Genomic DNA, 23,668 nt, shown 5'->3' with positions numbered 1-23,668 from the left:
ATTTGGGTCACATTCGCGATTATTGACATTATTCGTCTCGCTTTCTCGCAAAACCGCGTAGTCTTGCTTGTTTTTTCTTTTCTTCTTTTTTTTATTCGTCGTGAGATCGAATATATGCAAGATAATTTCACAGATGAATCTAACGTAAATCTTATGAGAAGAAATAATAGTTTAGATCTAACATTAAATATTCGCGACTGAAGTATGGGAATCCATCGTCGGTCGAGTCGATTAGAACTAAAGGGGCTGTAGTAGGTGGTTACGGTGGGTGGAGGGTGGTGGGTGGTCGTGGTAGTGGTGGTGATGGTGGAGGGAGAGTTGTCCTTCACGAGTATGCGCCGATGAAAGAGGAGTGGCCGACGAAAAATAATCAAAAAGAAGAAAAAGATGATGAGGATATACATAGGCGAAATCGTTCGCGGACGATTTGAAAGTAGGGTACAGAGTCGTTTATTCTGTTATTATTTATATACCACAGCAATCGATAATAGTTTACACAAAGGGCGTATGAAAATGTACAACCACATTACAAACTAGCTAAACAGCTACTTCTTTGCTGTGAAACGTAACGCTAAATAGGGGAGGTCTCCTCTACAGCAGAACGCGATAATTTTCTGTTTCGTTTACTTTTTTTTTTCCATTCTTTCTTTCTTTTTTCTTCCCCCCTTTCTTTTTTATTTTCTTTTCCGACACTTCTCCTTGACCCAAATACACGAGCATCTCCTCTCTTTCCCTTCTCTTTCCCGTCTTTTCTGTCTCGGAGAAGCGTAAAAGGCAGTTACAATGAAAAGTCTGATATTAAAATTCGATATAATAATACTTCATTTCTTTCGCAGATTATTATTTATAATATTTTATTATTAGATAGCAAAGTTTGCTCTCGAGAAAGAAGCCATTATTCAGGTTGAATGGGCGTGTTTATTGCATCGACTATTTTATTTATTTATTCACTCTTGGGAGGGGCTACGTTGTTGTTGTTGTTGTTGTTGCTGTTGATGACGATTATCCTATTTATTTTCTCTTCTTCCTTTCTTACTTCTTTTTTCCCATGATTTTCCTATTCTTTCTTTTAACAAACGCGCGCTCTTCTTTTCGACGGCGATGAAAAAAAGGAATCATAAGCTTCGGTAAATCAATTTCTATTCGCGGAATGCGTTGACTCTTGGTCTCGTTTTTTATTATTATTATTATTATTATTATTATTGTTATTATTATTATTATTATTATTATTATTTTGTTATTTTTTTCTTTTCTCTTTCTCCTTCCTCTTATTGTTGTCGACGTCGTCGTCGGTTTCACGGAGGAACGACGCGATTGATCTCTCTCTTTCTCTCTCGCGCTTGCTTGCTTGCTTTCTTCAGGAGAAAGGTTCCTGTGTGTTAGTATTCTTCGTATATACATATACATATATATGTATACAGACGCACGTACACACATATATGTATACATACATATACGTATATATATACATATATGTATATACGTATATATATACTGATCGTTTTAACGCTCGATTTACGCGTATAAACGTTGTAACACCGTTTTATTATCGTGGCATGCGAGACGATCATGCGCGCAGTAAAAAAGCAGGGAAGAAGGACGAGGAGGAGATTAGGGCCGGGTAATACGAATGAACGAACGAACAATCGAACACACCGTAGGCTCGATCGACGTTTGTTGGTTTTTCTATTGTAAAATGCGTACGGTATACACAATGGAAGTGGGGACACGATCTTTTCCATCTTTATCTTTTTCTTCCTCTTCTTTTTCTTCTTCTTCATCATCATCATCATCATCATCATCATCATCATCATCTTCCTCTCTTCATTTTCTTCGTTATCTTCCTCTTCTCCTGAGGCGCTTGCTCGTCTGTCTCTCTGTGTGAATACTGCTAGAACGAGCCGTACATATTACGACCGTACAGGACCAACAACAACACGCGCACGCACTTTCATTTGAACATTATCACCTTTAATTAATTGTGAATTATATTTACTCAATCTATTGCCGAAAACGCGCTTATTATTAACGACGTTTGCAAATCACGCTAATTTTGATCGTGTACGGATCTCATAAAAAACCGTATACTTTTCTCGATATTTCTCTTCCTCTCCCTCTTTCCTTCTTTCTTTCTTCTTTCTTTCTTTCTTTCTCACATGCATGCATGCATACATACATACGTACATACATACAAACATACATACACACGCCCACGCACGTGCAATCACACCCACCTATGCTTTCCCTTCTTCCTTTCTCTCCTTCTCTGTTTTTTTTTTTTGCTTTCCAGTCTCGGTGGTATAACCCAAAGGTGCCTGGTCTTTTCTCTCTCTATTTTTTTTTTAGCTTCAACAATTCTGATGTGCACCGTAACTCGATGTATGTACGCGCGTCTGTGTGTATATGTATATATTTATGTACGTATGTATGTACGTGAGAGTCCGTGTGTGTTTACGTGTGTGGATCGAATGATACCGATTTTTTGTTTTTCATTTTCTTTTTGAGTAACCATACGTTGCGCGTGCTTAAGGTCACGCGATCGCTAAAGATCTCCCCTTCCCACTTCAAACTGTCACCTGCTTGAATTGTTTTCTTTTGCTTACGAGTTATTAAGAGTTTTTGCTTTTTTTTCATATGTCTCAGTTTTATATGCGCAAGACATCACTCACTAAGGCTAGAGTTACGATACGTCCTGATCTTCCACGTCCTGCAGCTGCTCCTTTTGCTCTCCTTCGCCTGCAAATGAGGGATAAGAAGATTAGCGACGTGTGCTTTTAAAAACAACAAAAACGTAAACTCTTCGTCCTTTTTTTTTTTTTTTTTTTATAAATGAAAGGAACACGATCGGTTGTTTTAAGACGTTTTACGCTGCACGAGTCACAATGGACTTTTACTGAACGTGTATTATTTGTTTATTATTCTAAAAAGCTCAACAAGCTTTTTACACATTTTATTAAAGATAAAAGACACGAGGTCTAGATGACGCTCCTTCTGAAGGTATATATTATATATATATATATATTTTTTTTTCTTTATATCAAACGAAAATTCTCGAACACACGAAATAGGACGAAACGCGTATTTTAACGCGTTGAATGCCAGGATATTAATTCGATAATGGCGTCGAGATATTTTATAATCGTTCTTATTGCTTTCTTTATTAATTTCTTTATAAACATTATCGATCATAACGAACCCAATGGTGTCATCAACAGTTACCGATTAATTCGAGGACATTCAACGAGTTAATAAATAATCTTTGGATCGATCATTATCTCAAATATACTAACCATCTCCTTGCATATCCGACGTCCAAAGCGTGAGGTTGTCCCTAAGGAGCTGCATAATTAGGGTGGAATCTTTGTAGCTCTCCTCGGAGAGAGTATCTAATTCTGCAATGGCGTCATCGAAGGCAGCCTTCGCTAAGCGACACGCCCTATCAGGACTGTTCAAAATCTCATAATAGAAGACGGAGAAATTAAGAGCTAGTCCCAAACGGATAGGATGAGTCGGTGGTAGCTCGGTCATAGCAATATCGCTTGCTGCTTTGTACGCTACTAGAGAATTCTCCGCAGCCTCCTTCCTGTCGTTGCCAATTGCGAATTCGGCCAGGTAACGATGATAATCTCCCTTCCTGTGTGCGCAACGAAAAAAATCTTTCGGTTAGAAAGTACCGTTGTGATATCGTATAATATAAGAAGTAAAAGAAGATCGACGTACAGTGTGCGTCACGTGATTCGTTACGCGTCGTGTATCTTGGTAATTAATAGAGATATCAAAAAAGAATAAGAGAAAGAAAAAATAAAGAGAAAATAAAAACAGTAATTATCTGAAATATTTCGAAAATCGTTTTATCGGAATATAAATGAATTGTCAATATTGTATCTAGAGTTGTCTTTATTAACTCGACGATTTGTTGACTTTATTACCGAAAATACAGGTGCAAATGCACACTTGTAATAAGTCATTTGATAAGACCATGTACGGAACATATTGGGTAGGTCATGTGACCTTATTATGAATTGATCGACGATCGGTCGAGACGTCGAGAAAAAAAAGAAAGAAAGAAAAAAAGAAAGAAAAAGAAGATTAAAAATAATTTCGAGCATTTCAAAAAGCAGCAGTCGTCGAAGCTAATTATTATTAACGACGTATCGTATTATCAACGAAAATCACGTGACTCATTCTGCACAATCATATAATGGATTTCTTACATTTTGTAATAAAATACTTTCGACTCTCCGGTCGAAGCGCAAGGTATCAAGTGTTTGTCCAAGACACCCAGTATATCAGCACAGATATCCCTGAGCTCTTTCTCCACTTGAGATCGGTACTGACGGATCATCTCCAGCTTACCCTCGGCACCTTTGTTCTCTTCCTTCTGTTCGATACTCGATATTATTCTCCATGATGCCCTCCTCGCACCGATCACATTTTTATACGCGACAGATAGTAGATTCCTTTCCTCGACGGTGAGTTCTACGTCCAGCGAGGCCACCTTCTTCATCGCTTCCACCATTTCTGTAAAATACGACCGGCAAACATTGCCGTCGACGATGATACCGTTAACTTCGAAGACGACATGTTGTCGTCATTATAATTTAAAAAGTGTACCTCCTTGACCTCGTTTGAAAAACAAAAAATAAAAATAAAAATAGTGAAGAAAGAAAAAAAAAAAAGAAAGAAAAACAAATATTCATAATAAACCTATAATTGAAGACATTGAATCTTTCTACGTCTATCTACGTACATAGCTATTTTAGTAGACAACACCGTTCGCTATAATATTTTATATAATAATTATCGTTTATATAAAATTAACAGTCTTCTCGACGGATCATAATTGACCTCGTTCCGAGGTAAGACTATACGAAGGATTCGGATAATTTGCGTTTTAAACGGTTCTCCGACTTTATTCAAGGTCATAAATCTGCTTCCGCCTATCTAACTTCAATCAAAGTCATTGCTTGTCGTCCTCATGTCCTTCTCGTGCGATGGAACGTTCGTGTAACTCTCAATATTCGATTCTTCCATACGATCGAATAAACTCGGATAGAAGAATCGAAAACAATATCACAAATCGCCCTTCTACTCGTACACTTTATTTAACTTTTAGCACGACTCAATTCCGTATGAGAAGTTATCGCGTAGGAAAAGTACGCTGACATATATTAACCCGCTGACCCTTGAACTTCGCAAAGGTGCTCTCGCTATTCAGGTATTATATCACTGGTCATGCGCGAACGATATACTTAGATACTTTTATTTATCGTAGCCGTACATAAACGACTTTTTTCAAATTTCCTCTTATATTAACGTATCAAGTGAACAAGGGTTTTTACTTTAGTTTCTAAATTAAATTTCCAAGCAAACAAATGATCGCATGGTTTACACGAATTAATAAATAAAAACAATGTGCGAAGTGATCACACTAGGTTCGTATTTTCAAAATTATAGTCTTAAGGAAATACCTTTTATAATCTAAGTATAATACCGTTCAAGAATATATCGTTAACGATATTAATTATCTAACAAGTTTGTAACATCGAGTCGTAATGGCGATGTCTATCAAACGTAAATTATAAATTATACGAAAAAGAAATGAAAATGAGCTGCATATATTACACGACTGCATGTGTTCAAAGGACTTTTCGAGTCTTACTCATATCACATGTATCACGGTGTATATATATAATATATACGTCATTGAAATAATCAAGATTTCATCGTGTTAACTTTAGATCGTTTTTTATCATACTCGTAATATCACAAGTACGAATTGCAAGTGTATTAACATGCATTTTCTATTTTTTTTTTCTCTCTCTCTCTCTCTTTTTTTTTTTACTTTTTATCAAGCACTTCGTCGAGCAGCTCCATTAAAAGATTATTGACTGTTTTCGATTAAAAGAATATACCTATTAAAATAAATGTATCTCGAATGAAAATTACTATGGAAAATTCAAACGTTAATAACCTGTTAATTCGTGATCTATGATCGCTATTCTTACTCTACATTTTTTTTTCTCTTCGAAGAATGTCGACGACTTAGTTCATTTATTGTAAAAAGAAAAAGAAAAGAAAGAAAAGAACGATTACTCTTACCAACCTAACGCACACGTATTTTTCTAGATAACCATTATCTCTAACACACCTGTGCTACTTCCTTCCAACGTCCCTTTGATTGATAATACAACAGAATCGAGTAAAACAGAGTGAGTCACTTGTTGGAAGTCAATGTTTCAATGGATTAGAGAAGATATAACAATGAAGGTATACTACTAAATGAGTTTTGTATAAGTGTGCAACCGTTCTTAGTGTATTTTTGCTTGAGAGTGAGATAACGACGTGTAACAAGTGATTCATTCTGTATATAGGGTAGATCAGAGAGTAATAAAAGAATATAATAATTTTATGTAGACCTCCTATTTTATGAACATTTGAGAAGCTTGTAAAAAATACAAAAGAAAAGATTTGTTTTATATAACAAATAATAACTATATGCACACGCAATAAAATGCTCTTTGTTTCTTAACGAACAAAACAATCGATAATTAAAATAAAGCGAGTATTAAAAAAAAAAAAAAAAAAAAAAAAAAGAAGAAGAGGAGGAGTATAGGTGGAGAAAAAATTATCGTCAAAGTCGAAAGAATTTTTGAAAAAATATTCCACGAGTGCAACGTGCTTTGAAATCTCAGTTACGTTATATCAAAGAGCAAAAAAACGAGACTCGAGGGAAAAAAATGAACGATCAGTTTTTCCAATTGGAAGGGAACGAGGAAAAATTGTTGTTTTTTTTTTCTTCTTATCCATCAATCGTTGGTAAGCGAGAAATAAAGAGAGGATAAAAAAAAAGAAAGAAAAAAAGATAAAGAACGACAGTTCGAGAGAAAGAAACATTTTGATTGGTGGTATGACGGAAGCTGGCAATGGCCGCACACGCTCGCTTCATTCGAGAGGAGTTTCTGACGCTTACGCGCGACCACCACAGTCGAAATTCGGCGCAGCTCTCCCTCCAAGGATCGATAGCTCGGTAGAAAAAGCAACACATTACCTATGGCGGCGCCTTGCTGCCACAGGACGCGCCTTCTTCTTCTTCTTCTTCCTCTTCTTTTTCCTCGTTTCATCGTTATATTAAAAAGCTTTGATCGTAGAATCCCCAAGCGACATTTTTCTTTCTCTTCATTTTTTCCCTTTTATCATACTCATAAATGATTAATGAACTACGGAGAACGAGGATAAAAATCATGAAAAGCGTTATCATTGTCGATCAATAAGTTTTAATTTCTTTAAACTCGTACGAATTATATATATGTATATATAAAATGTCTATATAACATATATATATATATATATATGCAACCCAGATACCATATATATATATATATATATATATATATATGTATGTATATGTATATATATCAACAGATTGGTCTCGGCGTAAATAAAAAGTCAGAGAAAATCAATAAACTTTCCGATAAATAAGTATATTTGAATATCAAAATATATCGACATCCGTTCGATGTCAATGACTATAATGCAAATGAAAATATGTATGCCGAATATAGTGAATTTGTTAATAGTAACAATGGCGTAAAAGAAATTTAAAATGTAGAGTGGCACACACAAGAGTATTGACCGTAAATGAATCGTAAATAGTATTTCGAATCTCCATTCCATTAGTTTGACGTAATGTTCTTCGTTTTAACGTTAGCGAGAACGAACCACATAAAAAAGAAAAGAAAAAGCAAATCGGACAAAAAGAATAGTAAAACAAAATATATATATATATAAAAAAAAAGAATTAATAAAAAAGAAATAATAAATAAAACCGCGATAAAGTTCGTACGCGTTTAAAGAGCAGAACGAAAATAAAGGCAATAACGAGTATACTGATTCAACGACGTTCGATCTTTCCCGAAGTGGTTTAACGCAACTTTCTCGTGGTGATAACCTTCCGAAAAAATGTAATACATCGTCGTTATCTTTTGTTATATCATTCAATCCTTTCGAAAACTGTATTCGAATGTAAACGATATATGTTTTAGAGGATCGCACTTTATGTATTACGCGTTACCTTTATCTCGTATTATCAAACCAAGTTCGATGCTATCCTCGATAGCATCTCCCCTGTTCGCATATTTTCAATTACTTCCACATTATTTCGATTTTAAACAAGTTATAAGAAAAATCTCTCTCTCTCTCTCTCTGTCTGTCTGTCTGTCTAACACGATAGATTTGAAATGGTACGATATATTAAAGATAATAAAAATAAATATACATTTGAAATAACATTTAATACAGAGAGACAATTAGTTCAATAAACCTTTTCAAGCCATATGTGTGAATGGAATATTACAAAACCATTCTTCAGAAAAAAAGAAGGTAAAAAGAAAAAAATATATATATCTATATATATACATATATAAAAGATAGAGCTAGAGAAGAGAAGAGCTTCACGAAAAGGCATATCGGAATCGTTAGCGACGGAATTACGAGGAACGAAGTATACCGGCCGAGATATACGGAAACGTAAGGTAGCGGGCGCAGCAGATCAATACTTTCCTTCGGCCGTGGTCGCCCTCTGCCTCTTTCGCTCGACGCTCGTGACTACCCCTCAACTTTAGCTCCCCTCTAGCAGTTCTCTCGCTCATTCTCTCTATATGACCGTTCTCTATCTCTCTCGTCTTTGTATCTCTCTCATTCCCGCAACCCTAAAATTTAGCCGACTCTCCTTCTCTTTTCCTCGACAGAAAGGGAAAGATAAAGAAAAGAAATCATATGTCGACCTCCTTCGATTCCTTCTCCTTCTCCTTCTAACGTTTCGTTTCATCTCGTCCGATGTTCTTTTCTCTACAAGCATACCCGGGTCAATACCACAAATTTTATTTCTACGAGAACCCATGTTCATCCTTTGGCAAGAGCCAATCAACCAATGACGAATGAATAATATTTATTCGATGCAGCACTCTGCACGAGCGACCTTTTCTCACTTATACTTTTTCCCCCCCCCCTTTTTTTTGTATTTTTATCTCTCGTTATTCTTCACTATCTATCATTCTTCTTATTCTACTTGTCGATATATAGATATCACGCGAGAAACATTAGCCCCCTTAGGATCATTAGCAGCAGCAGCCCCTCTCCCTCCAACCCTCCCTCCTAACCTATCCCATTCCACGCACGATCGATGAGTGACTAAGCAGGAGGCGTTTGACTCGCGCTTGCCATTCCTACGACGTTTCTACCAAGGAACCTTTACATACATAAATGCGTTCGCTCATGGAAAAGACGAAGAAAGTACGGCGCTAACGTACTTAGCAGAACTTTCCTTTGAACTTTCTACCAAGCTCCAAGTCCAACATTCGTGCGAATGACATGTATATAGGATTTTATATGTGTGTGTATATACACGCACACACATATATATATAAATATATAGTCTATCTATGAACTAGACTATATATATATGATATATTGTATATAGTATATATATACATATATATATGTATATAGTCACGCATTTACACGCGTATATTCACAATGGACATACATAGAACGTACGTCGTACATCGTGAATGGAAGTAAAAGTATCAAGCACGACTAGTCACGAGAAACGAAGCTATTTCTCCTCGTTCTCCCTCCGCCCCTACTAAAAACACCCACGCCATTTTCAAAGATTTTAGGAGGACAAAGATAGAAGAGAGGAGAAGAGCAGCTGTGCGAGGAAAAAGGCAAAGGGTTGGAAAGGAAAGAAAAGCAGGAGAATTTCTGGATAGGTAGGTAGGTAGGTAGGTAGGTAGGTAGGTAGAAAAAAGAGAAAGAGAAAGAGAGAAAGAGAGAGCACAGAAGAGAAGGCCGAAGGTCGAGCCGGTCCCGTCGATTGGTTGTGCGATTTCTCTGTGTTCTTCAAGGCCAAATGCCACGAGCGGTACACGCGTTACTACGTGTGTCCGTCGTAGTAAAAGCCGGCATCGCGGCTTTTTAAAGCGACTCTTAACTTCTCCGTCGTCGATCTATGCGTCACGCTACACGGTGAAGGACCGACTTGTCTGGTTATCTGGACGATGGGGCCCCTCAAAGTGCCGAACACAGTACGCCTAGCAACGCTACCTCGCCGTTGCTCCAGCGCTGACGACGTCGCGAGCGAGCAAGCGAGCAAACGAGTGTATGTGAGAGAAAGAGAGAGAAGGAAAGAAAGAAAGAAGTAGAGAAAGGTAGAGAAGAATAGAGAGAGAGAGAGAGAAAGAGAGAGAGAAGGGGGAGGTGAAAAGGGAGAGCCGCAGGATCGTCGATATTCCTGAACAAGCTTCCCTGCTATCGTTAAGAATGAGAAATGACATGAGCCATCGAAAGAAAAAAAATTTCATAGCTCACCGGTTCTTTTTCATAAACCGGGCAATGCTAGCATTCACGCTTGACGTTTCTTCCGCGACTTTTGACAGATCTCGCGAGGTTCGTAGCGATTATACGTTTCCTCGGAAATCTCGTTCCGGCTTCATTTATAGAATTTGTGGAAAAGAGGAAATTCGTAGTCGGAGGAGAAAGAGAATGAGAGGTGAACGGTTGAATGGGCGGGTTTCGTGTAGGAGAGCCGAGCAATCCCACTCTCCTACCGATTTTGTCGATTTCCATTTTGGCCCAGGCCGGCTCCCTTACCCAGAAAAATATCCACTCACCGTCATAGCGTTCGGCTTGTTCGGCTAGTTTCGCCTTGTAAACGTTGTCCTCCCGTTCCGACATCTTGGATGCGTGTGGATTTCACGAGTAGACAAGGGCTTTCAGGGAAATCTCACGAATTGCTTGTTTCACCGAAATACGTACACCTCCTCGCACAGCCACTCGCAAGCTCACTGACCAAGATGGCGGCGCCCGCCAACAATCGAAAGCAGTTCCCGACTCGCGCAGGCTCCGCAAGACGCTCTGTCGCATGGCGCATGTTGAAGCCCGTGTATCATTACGCGTGACGTCACTGTTAACAGCGCCCTCATCAAGAATCGCGAACGAACTATCGTCCAAAAGGCAAAAAAAACTCATTTTCTCTACATCGATTCGTTTCTTACGACGATGTTTCTCTCGATTAAATCCTGATTTTTAATAGAGACATTCTTTTCTTCTTTTTTTCATTGATTCTCCATGTTTTTTGTCAACGATCATTATAAATCTCTTTTATGAGAGATATGTATGCGCGAGTGCTCGACAGATGGCACTCGTGTATCAGCATTTCGTATCTCATTTCAATATCCTACGCATTTAATCGAGTATATTAAAATATGCTTTGAATTTGCTATGCGATATAATGATTCTTCCAACCATTGGAAACGTTTTTCTTGCATATCTGAATTGCTCGTAACGATAACCCGCGAAATTCGAAACGTGAAATAGATGGCATCCGTGCCAGTGACATTCTTCCTAAAATTCATTGACGTACGTCAAAGTCAAATGTATGTACATTGTGTCTATGTACACACACACACACACACACACACATATATGTACGTTTATGTATAGATATAATCGTTAATATACGGTTCATCGAATTTAGAGAAAAGGGCATGTTGCCACGATCTGTTTCTGAAATATTTTAAATCAACAATCGTCGACTGAAAAATGTCTATATATCTTGATGATCAAGGAAAACGAATGGGAAATGCGAGGTGTAATGCAAATGCTACAAAATGATTGTTTTGTAGCGAAGCATTTTGTATTTGTCGTTCCACACGATTGGCTAATGTACAAGCACTATAATCCAAACATTTTTTTCTATTCGGCTTATCGTCGTAACTTTTTAAATTTGTTTCTCCTTTTAAATTATTTTATAACTAATTTATATTTATATGTATACAGATATATCATTTTTCTCTGAATGTTATTTTAACTATTAAAAGTATGATACAGCCAGAATTAAAATAACAATAATTTTAAATATTGGCTGCAAGCGGGCTAGTCGTGTAGTGTTGATGATCGGCTCGGCGATCACACACTAAGAACGAAACAACCGATATGCTTCTTATATAGAGGGATATATAATAAGTTTTATTACTGTTATATGTACATACGAACATACATACATACATACATATGCACAATTTACGCGGATAAATCGCTCGCGTATGCCTGTGTATGAATGTGTGCGTGCGGTAATTTTCTTTATATATATATATACATATACATACATACATACATACATATATATATATATATGTATATATATGAAATACATATATATTCACTTAGTATTTTACATGTTTATATATATATATAATTTATATATATATATTATTATTATATTATAGTTTGGAAAGAATCCGTAGTAGTGACGAATGTTATGTTTATAGTTTAATATCTTATTCTCTGCAAATTGTTTGGAACTTATAATCTCTTAAGACCGCTTTTTTGAATATGCTTCCTTTCTTGGGTTCGATTCCAGTTTATAAACCCATAATCGTTGCCTCGACATAATGGGCTTGTATCGGCTCAGTCAACGACACGCCTTCCCAATATTTTAGAATGTTCATTAGGCGTGCGGGCACCATGAATTTGGAAGCTTCAAAGTTTCACTCGCTTGCCCACCGAATCTGTTTTTATATGTTTAAACGCATCACGAGTCACCCAATGTATTTTCCGAGTTAAGCCCATTTTAGCACTTCCACGACTACACACAGATTCTAGTGGCACATTCAGGAACGTTTCTTGAAATCACACGAATTAAAGTGGTTATTAATGCCACCCCTTGTTTGAGTATCCGCGTAAAGATTTGAAACGTGGCAGTCGGACGAACGCAAAGATATAAAAGCAGCATTTCGTTTTGATTGCTTTTTCTTGGTGTACTTTTTTTTTCTTTATTTTATTTTTTTTTTTTTATTATTTTTATTTTTTAGTAGAGGTTTCAATAGAGCCAAATGAGGGCACCATCTCGCTTAAAATATATGCAGCAACGCTTTCACAATTTGAATCCTTTCTTTTATTCATTTGCAAATATCACATCATCGCGTGAAGCATATAACACACGTTTCATAGTCTGTATAAGTACTTTCCGCGATGTATATGTAATAAAATATGTCAAGAAATTACATTCCTATGATATGATAGAATTTTGTGAAAGCTTGAATATAATAAAGTTAAGAAAAACAGGAAACCCACATGATATTTCAATTTCTCTACGATGCATTGTAATACTGAATTACATAAATCCAAATTGTTAATTTTCTGTGAGAACGGTACGGAACAGTCGTTAGTAAATTTACTACTGGAAAATTGCTATTCTAATTATACAATAAAATAGTATATGTAAGTGTTTTACAAATCATCACGATATTTCTTACTGGCGACATTTTTAAAGATTAAAAAAATGCTTGCTCATCGAATAGACTTCAACAATGAGATTCGAAGAACTCGTTTTAAAAAATCACGCAATATGGACGACGGTTGCTTCGTAGAATTTTACAACGACCGATCAAATTAGCGAGACAATAGGAAGGACATAGCTAAGGAAGAAAATAGGAAAGGCAGGTAGCAGCATGATCATGACACAAGAGTACATAATGTACGATGTATGTGTCATATTTGCAAGCATCAACTTTTGTTCACTTCATTGGAAGAAGTAAAGACTATACCACACCCAATAACAACCCCAATATCACGTTTAGCATGAAATTATGAAAATTACTCTTCGCGTCCGTGATATCTACTGCTAGTTATCTTCACGTTAAAAGATCCAAACTTTTCTTTACTGTAAATGGGCGGTCAGATTGTAAACTGATATATTACAGACTAAAATATGTTTGGACATCTTGACCAATCGCCTTTGCTCTTACACTCCCAATATTCATCACTATACATATAGCAAAGACTATCCGTGTATGGATCCTGCTGTTTCTTAAACCATAACGGTTCCCAACTTTCATAAGGTAAACCTATAAAATAAATGCTCCGAATTAAATCATATTAATTCGTTAGATTTTTGAAAACAATCGTACGATGTCTCTGTACCTTGTGAAGAAGCTCTTTCAGCTTCGTGTTCACGGTAACGCCTTGCAGCCCTCTGCTTCTCTTCGAGTCGAAGTTTTTCTGCATTAGCTTCATCCCATTGTCCGTCTTCCATTAATCTCTGGTCAGGTCTTAATCGGGAATCTGTAGGAGCTACGCCATCTTCTGGCTCGTTAAGCTGAGAGGCCAGTTCCGTGAATGAGTAATACCTTTCGCAATCATCACTATCATATGAAATTAGAAAAATGAACGTTTAAATAAAAAATATTATCTCTTGATACGATAGATACAAACGATTACATTTTTCGATACTTACGAAGGCATACGCCGTTTCCAAGCTAATATGTATGGCCCTGTTTTATAAACAGGATTGTCTGGAGCTCCCGACGTACTAATGACAGGAGCAATTTCTATCTTTGAATCCCACGTACCCTGAACCACCCATTTCACCTCTTTATTTGAATTCATGACAACGCCTTTAACTTTACGCTGATTATCTCTTGAAAAATATGAGTATGGTATATATTTTAGATGGCACTTGATACCGTCTTTGTGATTGACAATATCCATATCACCACTTTGATCAACCCATAATTTTCCAACTATTATATTGTGTACAGTGGTTGTTACTTTACGCCATGTATAATGTTGGTGTTCCGTATTAAATTCTAAATGAGCTGTACCCAAAGGTATTACCTGCGGAATATGTATGCGTAGAAAAAAGAATTCCTTAGCTTCGAGAAACAAAACAGATATGTATCAGGTTCGATAAAGTTGTTTACCTGAAGATACTTTCCGCGAAATTTAGAAGCCATGGTGAACTCCTGCCAGCAACTCCATTTCCTACCTTGGCAATGCTGAGCTAACATGGGAGGATGATGGGAAACTTGTTCGGAAATCGCTCGCCAACCGAGATCATCTGTGCGATCGCATTCATACGTTTCACCTAATAATGGATTAAAAGGTTTGCCTGTTCTGCTGGCAGTTGTAGAATAACTAGAGATAGTAAATGCAGCTACATAGGCCATTTGTTCGTAGCTGTCGGTACATTCTGCTGCTCTGTAAACGCAAACATTATTTTCAACTTTCAATAATTATTAAGTTTTTAGAACACTTAACTTTATTAACTTAATTTATTGCTCAGGAAAAAACGTTAGATAGATATATGATGTACCTATCAAGAATCTCTGCATACTCATAATCTTCTGTAAGCCTTTGAAGCATACTAAGTGGTTCCGAGAAATTAACAGGCATCGGAATTTTTGATAAATCTTTGCCAATACAATTTTTCATAATACTCCATAGGTTTAAAGGATAATTAGGTTTATCAGGTACTCTAGTTCTTCTTTTTCTGTTAGGTGTATTTACTAACCCGGTGCCACTGCTTCCGCCATTGTTGGTTTGCCAAGCCGTCTATGTATTAATAAAAAATATTATATACTTTAAGCATTTTAATCATATATTATTTTGGCAAAGATTAATTACATTGTCCAGCTCGTCTGTATTTGTAATAGGAGAAGAAGGTTGTACTACTGTAGAGTCGGTCACAATAAGAAATGACTCTGCTCCAGCAGAATCAGAAACTGGCAAAGGTGTTGGGTCGCCTTCAGAGCTAGAGCCATCATCACTTCCTTGAGAATCAGTACGATCTCTTGGGTGAGATATCGAATTAGTTGAAGCTACTCCTGGAATAGTCAGTGTAAATGTATCCGTCTCTTGAGCATCATAAAATTCTGCATTATCTTCTTCGTCTTCTGATGGAGAAGTGGTTATCGCAGAATCTTTAAAAAAGAATATTTATCCTTTATGCATACGTTACAATTATTTAAACAAATAAAAAATAAATAAATAAATAATAAAAAAATAAAAAAAAAATGAAAGTAAATTAACAAGAGAAAAATAAAAATAAAATTGGCGAAGCAATATAATTTACTTAAATAAATCAAATTAATTAAAGATATATAGAACAATATCGTGATTAGAACGCACGGAATATGATTACAAAGATTATCGGAATCAATATTACTTTAATGTCGTTTCACGGGCACAACCTATTCTGATTTAAGTAATTTGATTTGCTTTCGAATATCATACTGCTTTTCAAACACAAAGCGAACACTTGTAGTGTACTGATCGGTACGAATAATTGCATATCATTAAATCAGTACTAACATACTTATATTTATGTATCAAACAAAGATAACGAGACAAGGTTATGACAAGTCACGAGATTGGCTCACAAAACCAAGAATTTGGATCTTTGAAATTTTCATCGAAGCTGCGTTTCTATGAACCGTTGCCTGTGTAGGCACACATTCACACTTTGCTTCATTCGATTATTGCTTTGACATCATCTATGATTTCATCTATCGTGTATTCTGAACATTAAACTACCGATTTAATACTTTTTACTTCAAATTTTGCGATCGACTCAACGAAAATTCTATTAACGGAAATCGTCAAAATATCAATTTACAAGGCCATCTGTGCCTAATTAAGCATCAAATTTAAGAGAAATGAAAGCATATTTAAACGCTTTGTAATACATTCACACACTTACACAGATACACCACATGATCACTTTAGATAGCAATCAATCACATACAGATGTAAAGCTTTGCGTGCAAAGTCCTGCGCTATGCGAGAAAATCGCCAGCGCAACGAAGCAAGGGTAGTGAACTGCCATCTATACTTCAATACAAAAAACCGCGAATATTCGAAATCTCGGAAAAAATAAAAATCATGAATGACAAAAACAAAAAATTAACCTTCACCAATGGAAAGATTTTAAGAAAAAATGATGCATGTACATATCACAAAAATGTGTACAATATCAAATCTTCTAATCTAAATAAGTAACTCACTTAAAGGGCATGAAAAAGCACACATTAGACATAACGTAAGTACACATCCGCTCCACCTTATTTCGAATTACCTTTCAATTGATGGAAAGGGTAGGAATTTTAGAAAACAAGCACACGCGATTTTATAATATAAACTTAATAAAAACTTACTAATAATTTACTTTGAAATAATATAAAAATAAAAATTCCTAGAGAGGCTAGACTTGTGTTATTAACGTTTACAATAACATTGCTATTGTTGCATAATTATTACATTATGAGATATTAACATCACGATGATTTTTTTGATATATCAAAATCTTTATAACTTGCTCCCGCACGTTTTTTGTTTGACGCTTAATGTGATTAAAATTCAGATCAGTATTGACCATTGATTATATCATTAAAGAACTGTGGCATTTCTTCCTGAATTAATTAAAATGATTAAGTTATGCAAAAATAAAAAATAAGCATGAAGTCAGATTTAAATACATTGCAATGTAGGCACAATCGAAAATGATAAAGTTCAATGTGGTTATAAATAAAAGCAAGAACACTACTAATCACATTAAAAAAAGTAAAATATATGAAATTACGGGAAGGTCTGTGTCCTCCCGCTGGTGTCGCCGAGGGAAGCGCATGTTGCGCAGCTTCTTCCAAGTTGGAGTGCTGCCTAGCTAGCTGTTCGACCATCCTCTCTATGCGCGCTTTTTGATCGCGTTCATGTTGTAACATTTTTTTCCATTTTGGTTCCTGTTGCTGAGCTAATTGCAAATAGTCATTGCTAGTCTGAAATCATAATTTACCCTACTTTCTAGAAATGCAGACCTATGATATGTGACATAAAGTAGTTTATATACACATCACATACAGAAGATAATTTCGATTATATCTTAAATTACAGTATCAGAATATAATCAATAAACAATATTGGTATGGAAATATTATATTATTACGTATTTGCAATAATGCAAAGATTCCATTTAAACTATAAAATAGCACCAGTAACTGTTTCATCTTTCGTTTAATCGAATACCTACGTAGTATTTTAGCCTGTTGGTGTTCATTGAATTAGTATTTTTTTTAATAATTGATAAAGTCAACTTAATTTCAAAGTTCAAAAAAAAAAAGAATACGGGTGGATTAGTTAAAAGTTAATTAATCAATTGGATTAGTTAAACTGGACTTACGCTGATCATAGCATTAGCAGCAATACGGAAGATAGTAGCTTTCTCATTCACGGTTTTAATTTTGGTTATTAGGTCAGGATATAGTGGTTCTAGTGTTTCCAGCTCATTCAAAGCTCGTTGAAGGATAGATCCTCTTTTGGCGATTAAATCGTTACAAGTTTGTAGATCTTCCAAACGTTGACTCAAATCTTTGACGGCAGTGCCTTGTTCTGCCTTTTGATTGTCGTTATCTTGATACTCTTCTTCTTCCTCGTCTACAAATAAATATTGATTGAAACAAATGTAGAGGTTGTTTTATTTCGTATGACGAAAACAAAAAGGTTATATAGAAAAGCTTGAAAATTAGGGAGGTATGGTTTCAATTGCAACAGAATTCTACAGGAATAAACATCTTACTAAGATGATGTATTTCTCATGAAATGAGATAGAATGAATTTTACAGTGGAATCATACAGACCAGATTCTACTGCTTGGATAGCCTTGGCCTTCGCCAACTCGAGGGCCGTGACCCATTGTTGACGCTCTACTTCCGTCGCTGCCTTTATGTGAAAGGTTTGGGTACCGCCATTGCTTACAACAAAAGTGCAAGCATCTACAGTGTGTATTAAGGCCCCATGCATGGATATTGTGCCCCGGCATGTATGAGACATCTCCGCCGGATTTCTAAACAAAGAATAAAAATGCGACAGTCCCTTGAACAGATTCTTTAATTGTTGGAAAACCGAATGACACAGAAAAAGACAGACGTGAGTTTGCAATTCGTTTTGCGGTATATTCAAGGTTTATCCAAGCTAAAACTCAACCTCGTCCCATTAAAATTAATGTCGATTTGTCTGCATTAATCTGTGACACTATGGCGCAGTGGAGATAGGAGACGCGTATATATGAATTAGCATATAATTGATACTTTTAACAAAGCAAAACCCACAACCAAATTCTTCGTAACAGTACCATTTCTAGTTGTCTACGCTTACGAAAAAAAAAGAACCCCATGTTTTGTATTAAAAATAATATAAGCAACGCCGAGACGAAGGTCATGTATTACAGGAAGGGAAATAAATCCGTTCAATCATCGTTTCATGCACTTTAAATCAATCGAGTTAATTCATCACGCAAGACTTATACGACTTTATATGGAAAAGGAACAGATCATGCTGACGTGTAAAAAATATATTACTGCATATCGTCCACAATAGTTAATGGAAGCGGATCTGGTAATTAATGATAAAATTTTTTCAAATTTTCTTATCTTGCCGATATCGCTTGCTATAACACGATGAATATTATTTCAAAAATATCGTACATCATAATATTATGGTGCAGATCTTTTACAATACTCGTGTGTATAATAGAAATTATACTGTTTTTCATTTGAAGTTATTTATATTTTTGAAAATGCATGATACGCTTTACTCGTTTTATTTAATTCAAAATAATGCCCAGGTATATACGAAATTGAATTATTTTGTAAAGTATTATAAAAATAATATAAAAATATAAATATAACGATAAGAAGGGAAGGCACTGACCAGTGAGCTATCCAATAACTTTATGTAGATCGTTATAATATAATATAACATCTCAAAAATAAATCTTCTAAATTTAAAACAATTCTACTAATGTTTCTCTCCCCCCTCTTTAATTCGACGCAATTGTTACTAAACTTATAAGATACAGCAAACAAGATTAAAATGTAATTTATTATAATAATCAACAACAGAAGCATTTTTTAAATTGCGCACACAATTACGCACGTACGTACATACACGCATACGCCACCAAGGAAACGCATAAATGTGTAGGTCTTCGGGTGACGGACGCTTAAAAATTTTTAGACAAAATATATGTGCGTATACATATATGTAGTTTATGTGAATAAATATGTAAATTACGTATGTAAATATTGAAATGTGTTTAGGTATATGGGTATTATGATATTTGTATTGGTGTAATATTACATGTGTAACAATTTATCAGTTATAAAACATCAATTACAAGTCAAGAAAAAAAGGAAGCAGGTGAAATTATTAGGAATGCTGGCGACCGCATTAACATGTAGCAGAATGGAATGCGAGGAATTTTTTAGAATGAAATGAAACTAACATTTCTTTTGTCTCCTTAATTACAATTCGTTTGAATGAAAGTCAGGATATTTCGACGTTTCGATAATTTACTTACTCGGAGGCTCTGCCAGCTCTCCGCTTGCGTCGCGTTGATATCTTTGGCCCCCCTGTTGGTTCAGCCCTAAACAATCCATAAAACAAATAGACCCCGTTCACATTGTGTAAAATTGTCAGAAGCGAAATTTACGTTTCGTAATTTCCTTCTACCGTAATTGGTATTTCGTGATTGAAATTTTCTTATTAAGAAACGAAGGATCCTAAGCGACACAAGTTTAACTTCTAAAAACGCGATAATAGAAATTCTAGTGATCATTGCGTGAACATGATCTGTGTGAAACAGGCTTCCCAATTTTGTGTTTAAAAACGAAGTGAAGACAGAATATTGCATTATTATTTAAAAAGATATTGCAAACTCAAATCACATAACTGTGCCAAGCGGGAAAATATTGAAAGTCCTAAAAATGCAGTGCAAAGTTCATTGTAAAACACGAGATCGCCAACTTCATAGACGACATAAACATCAATAGACGATAGCTGTTGTGTGTTAATTATCATTCTTATTTTATAAATATATGCATATCAAGAATGCATTCGGCGATATTTTTAAGTTCAGATATTAAATAATACAAATTTATGTTCTATACTAAATATTCTTTTAACATTTTAATATACAAATTTATATTAACAATCTCGCGTAAAAACTGTAAAAAAGCATTGAATAATTGAATATGCCATCTTGTAAAATCAACTAAAAAAGAGGCAAATATACAATAAAATTCATCTGATGCGCGTATCCAAATATAAGCAGGCGAGACAATTCTCATGATCTAAGCACGAGGATGTTTAGATTGGTCAGCACATATAACTTTTTCCTGGGCATGTTATATATCACATATCATATTTACATCTTGCTCCTTTATCAGGACTTGTTAATATTTCTGTTCAGATTTTATACAAATTTAAGAATTTAATAATAATTTTATATTGTTTTATTTATACTACATATTGAAGAATTTTAGTATGTATTCCCATATGTGCATGCTTTAGATATTATTTGTGAACAAGAAAATTGGGATATAAATGCTGCGATTTTGGTTTTAAATTTACTTGGATAAACCATCATGTCAAATGTACAGTTATATCTGCGTAGGTTTCTTACAGTCATGCATTTTTTTATATAATGCCAATTTTAAAACAGTTACTTTTATCATTTATGCTATTCATATTTCAACAAAAAGAAAAAAAGAAAAAAAAAAGAAAAAGAAAATTGCAGGCATGTTTATCTATCATAATATATAAAATGCAGAGCTGTTCCAATACATATTTTTCAACATAAAATATCTAGCATTTATAATACTACTTAATAAAAAAACTATTTTAACAAATATTGTAATTATTATATAACATGATAAAAAAGAAACAACAAATTATCTGATATATAAGTTTTAATATTATGTATGCATAAAAAAATTGCAATATAATAAATTAAATAAGCAAATTGTGTAAAACTAATGCTTAAAATTCAAATGGATCTACTGCAAAATTATAAAAAAAAAAATAATAATAATAATAATAATAATAATTGGATTAATCTATCTGCCACAAAGGAAAGTTTTCATAAATCAATCAACTTGTCAAAATCATATTGACATTTTATATCAAACCGCGTTTTCAGATCCTTCATTACTGTTTTTTATTATAGTTACATCTTTGATAAGTTCATTTTATATATCTGTTTACGATAATTTATAAAATTCATGGATGTTTTAATGATCCGTAACGTAACATACATAAAATATATACAGTACCATTTTATTTGAAACAACACTTACAATGTCATCAAAACTTTCCTTATGTTTATTGAAACAATGAACTATATCAAATGATACTATATAATGAGTTATATGCAAAGTAGATTTACTTTCAAATCATTAATATGATCATAGGGTCATAACCTAACACTGTAGAAGGAAAAGCTCTGCTTTTTGTCAAAGTTACTTTCTATCCTACAGAAAAAACTTCATCAGACAACATAGCATGAGTAGTTGTACAATTTCTTCGTTATTTAATCATACGAGCTAAGAAAAACAGATTAGTAAAGGAAACAGTGATTTCACTACGGACTACCTGTAATATGACAGAAGGCCGTTTGACAGGACAAACCATCTTCTCTGATAACCTTTCAAGTAATTGGTCCACTTAAAAAGCCATCCTTTCATCTCCTGTGTTCCATGTTGAGCCTTTGAATCACTCATTTTCTAATATGATGCGTGCTTACACGCGTTTCTCCTGAAATTATAATGCGCTCCAATATCTGCATACACATCACCCGTCTTGTACAGCCACCATTTTGATATCCTTCGTGCCCACAGAAATTCTGCGGTCTGAGATTGAAATTTCGTATTTACACACAATTCTTAATTTGGTATTACCAATGATAAGTAATCAATTTGAACGTGCCTTGAGATCACAATTTTTTTAAAACACAGTATGGATTCCCTTTTGTACGGCGTGATAAAGCCGCCACGTTCTTGTGTGACGGCGCCTAACCTTTATTACTATCTATCTGACGTAACATATTTTCTTACTAAGAACGTGTAAGCGTATAGAGACGCATACGCGAATAATTATACGAGATTCTCGGATTTTTAGTTAACTACGTCAGGTAGTAGTAGTTAGGTAGTATCTATTACGTGTATTTTTTGCTTCTTCCCAGGAGTCCTCTTCTAGGTGTACTTGGCACGATATCTATTGAAATACTAATGCATAAATTATTGTTACTGATCATTGTATGCTGTTAGTTGAAGAATTAGGCAGACTATTACAACGTAATAATAGCCAATAACGAGACATCGTTCGATCAATTCATAGAAACAACTCTAGAACATGTACACGTATCTAATTATTCATACAAAAATCGATACTATAATTAAATTTAAATTATAGCCGCTGTTACGCATGCTATACAATTTTTTAATGTAAATTATATAAGAGTTTTGTTTATTTATCACTTCCAAAGTAAATTTACTTTAATGCTTTCAATGTATTTTGCGATTTATATCATATGATAATTTTAAATTTCTAACATAAAAATAAATTTTATAAGAATTTCTTTTCAGAGTTTGCTAAATATCTTATTATTTACTTATGGAGCATTATTAAAATAACGTAAGATCTAAAAAGATATCGTATCGATCTCAAATCGATAAAATGAGAAATAGTTCTTATGTAATATACTATATTGATTAGACTAGCGAGGAATTACGTAGATGTTCAACCTAGATACTATTCGTGACTATATAAAATATATCAATTTTCAAATTTATCGCGTATCGCGTAACTTCAATCGTTCTCAAAACTAATCAATTTTATATATTTATTTGATTCGATATGAATAATATAGTTATTTATATAGTTATTATTTATGTTACGCTATTGAATTTGCTTTAAAATAAGCTCCAATAATTGCATGAAAGTATAAATCTTACCAATCAGCAAGATGTTATGTGACAAAGATGGCGTTCGAAAT

General features: G+C 34.7%; 2 protein-coding genes across 4 annotated transcripts; both read right to left on the bottom strand.

Moving 5' to 3' along the window:
* Window positions 1–434: 434 nt before the first annotated feature.
* Window positions 435–10,888, bottom strand: LOC127063006 (14-3-3 protein epsilon). Its single transcript, XM_050992136.1, has 4 exons — window positions 10,674–10,888; window positions 4,215–4,521; window positions 3,291–3,634; window positions 435–2,736 (listed from the first exon to the last, which is right to left on the bottom strand). The coding sequence occupies exons 1-4, from the start codon at window positions 10,735–10,737 to the stop codon at window positions 2,681–2,683; spliced, it is 771 nt and encodes a 256-aa protein (XP_050848093.1). The 5' UTR covers window positions 10,738–10,888; the 3' UTR covers window positions 435–2,680.
* Window positions 10,889–12,147: 1,259 nt separating this feature from the next.
* LOC127063001 (oxysterol-binding protein 1) lies at window positions 12,148–22,932 on the bottom strand. 3 transcript variants are annotated; one of them, XM_050992120.1, is made up of 12 exons: window positions 22,600–22,932; window positions 22,267–22,523; window positions 20,195–20,260; window positions 18,474–18,679; window positions 18,017–18,270; window positions 17,423–17,615; window positions 15,469–15,764; window positions 15,158–15,396; window positions 14,766–15,042; window positions 14,300–14,679; window positions 13,987–14,207; window positions 12,148–13,910 (listed from the first exon to the last, which is right to left on the bottom strand). In XM_050992120.1, exons 2-12 carry the CDS (start codon window positions 22,392–22,394, stop codon window positions 13,768–13,770), a joined length of 2,403 nt encoding a protein of 800 aa, XP_050848077.1. In that variant the 5' UTR covers window positions 22,395–22,523; window positions 22,600–22,932; the 3' UTR covers window positions 12,148–13,767. The 3 variants fall into 3 exon arrangements, with proteins under 3 accessions (XP_050848077.1, XP_050848076.1, XP_050848078.1); XM_050992119.1 differs by having other exon boundaries at window positions 22,267–22,932; XM_050992121.1 differs by lacking the exon at window positions 20,195–20,260 and having other exon boundaries at window positions 22,267–22,921.
* Between the last annotated feature and the right edge of the window lie 736 nt (window positions 22,933–23,668).

Source organism: Vespula vulgaris, chromosome 4, assembly GCF_905475345.1.
Source record: "Vespula vulgaris chromosome 4, iyVesVulg1.1, whole genome shotgun sequence".
In the NCBI taxonomy this organism is placed as follows: Eukaryota; Metazoa; Arthropoda; class Insecta; order Hymenoptera; family Vespidae; genus Vespula; species Vespula vulgaris.
This window is presented reverse-complemented; position numbering and strand designations above follow the sequence as displayed.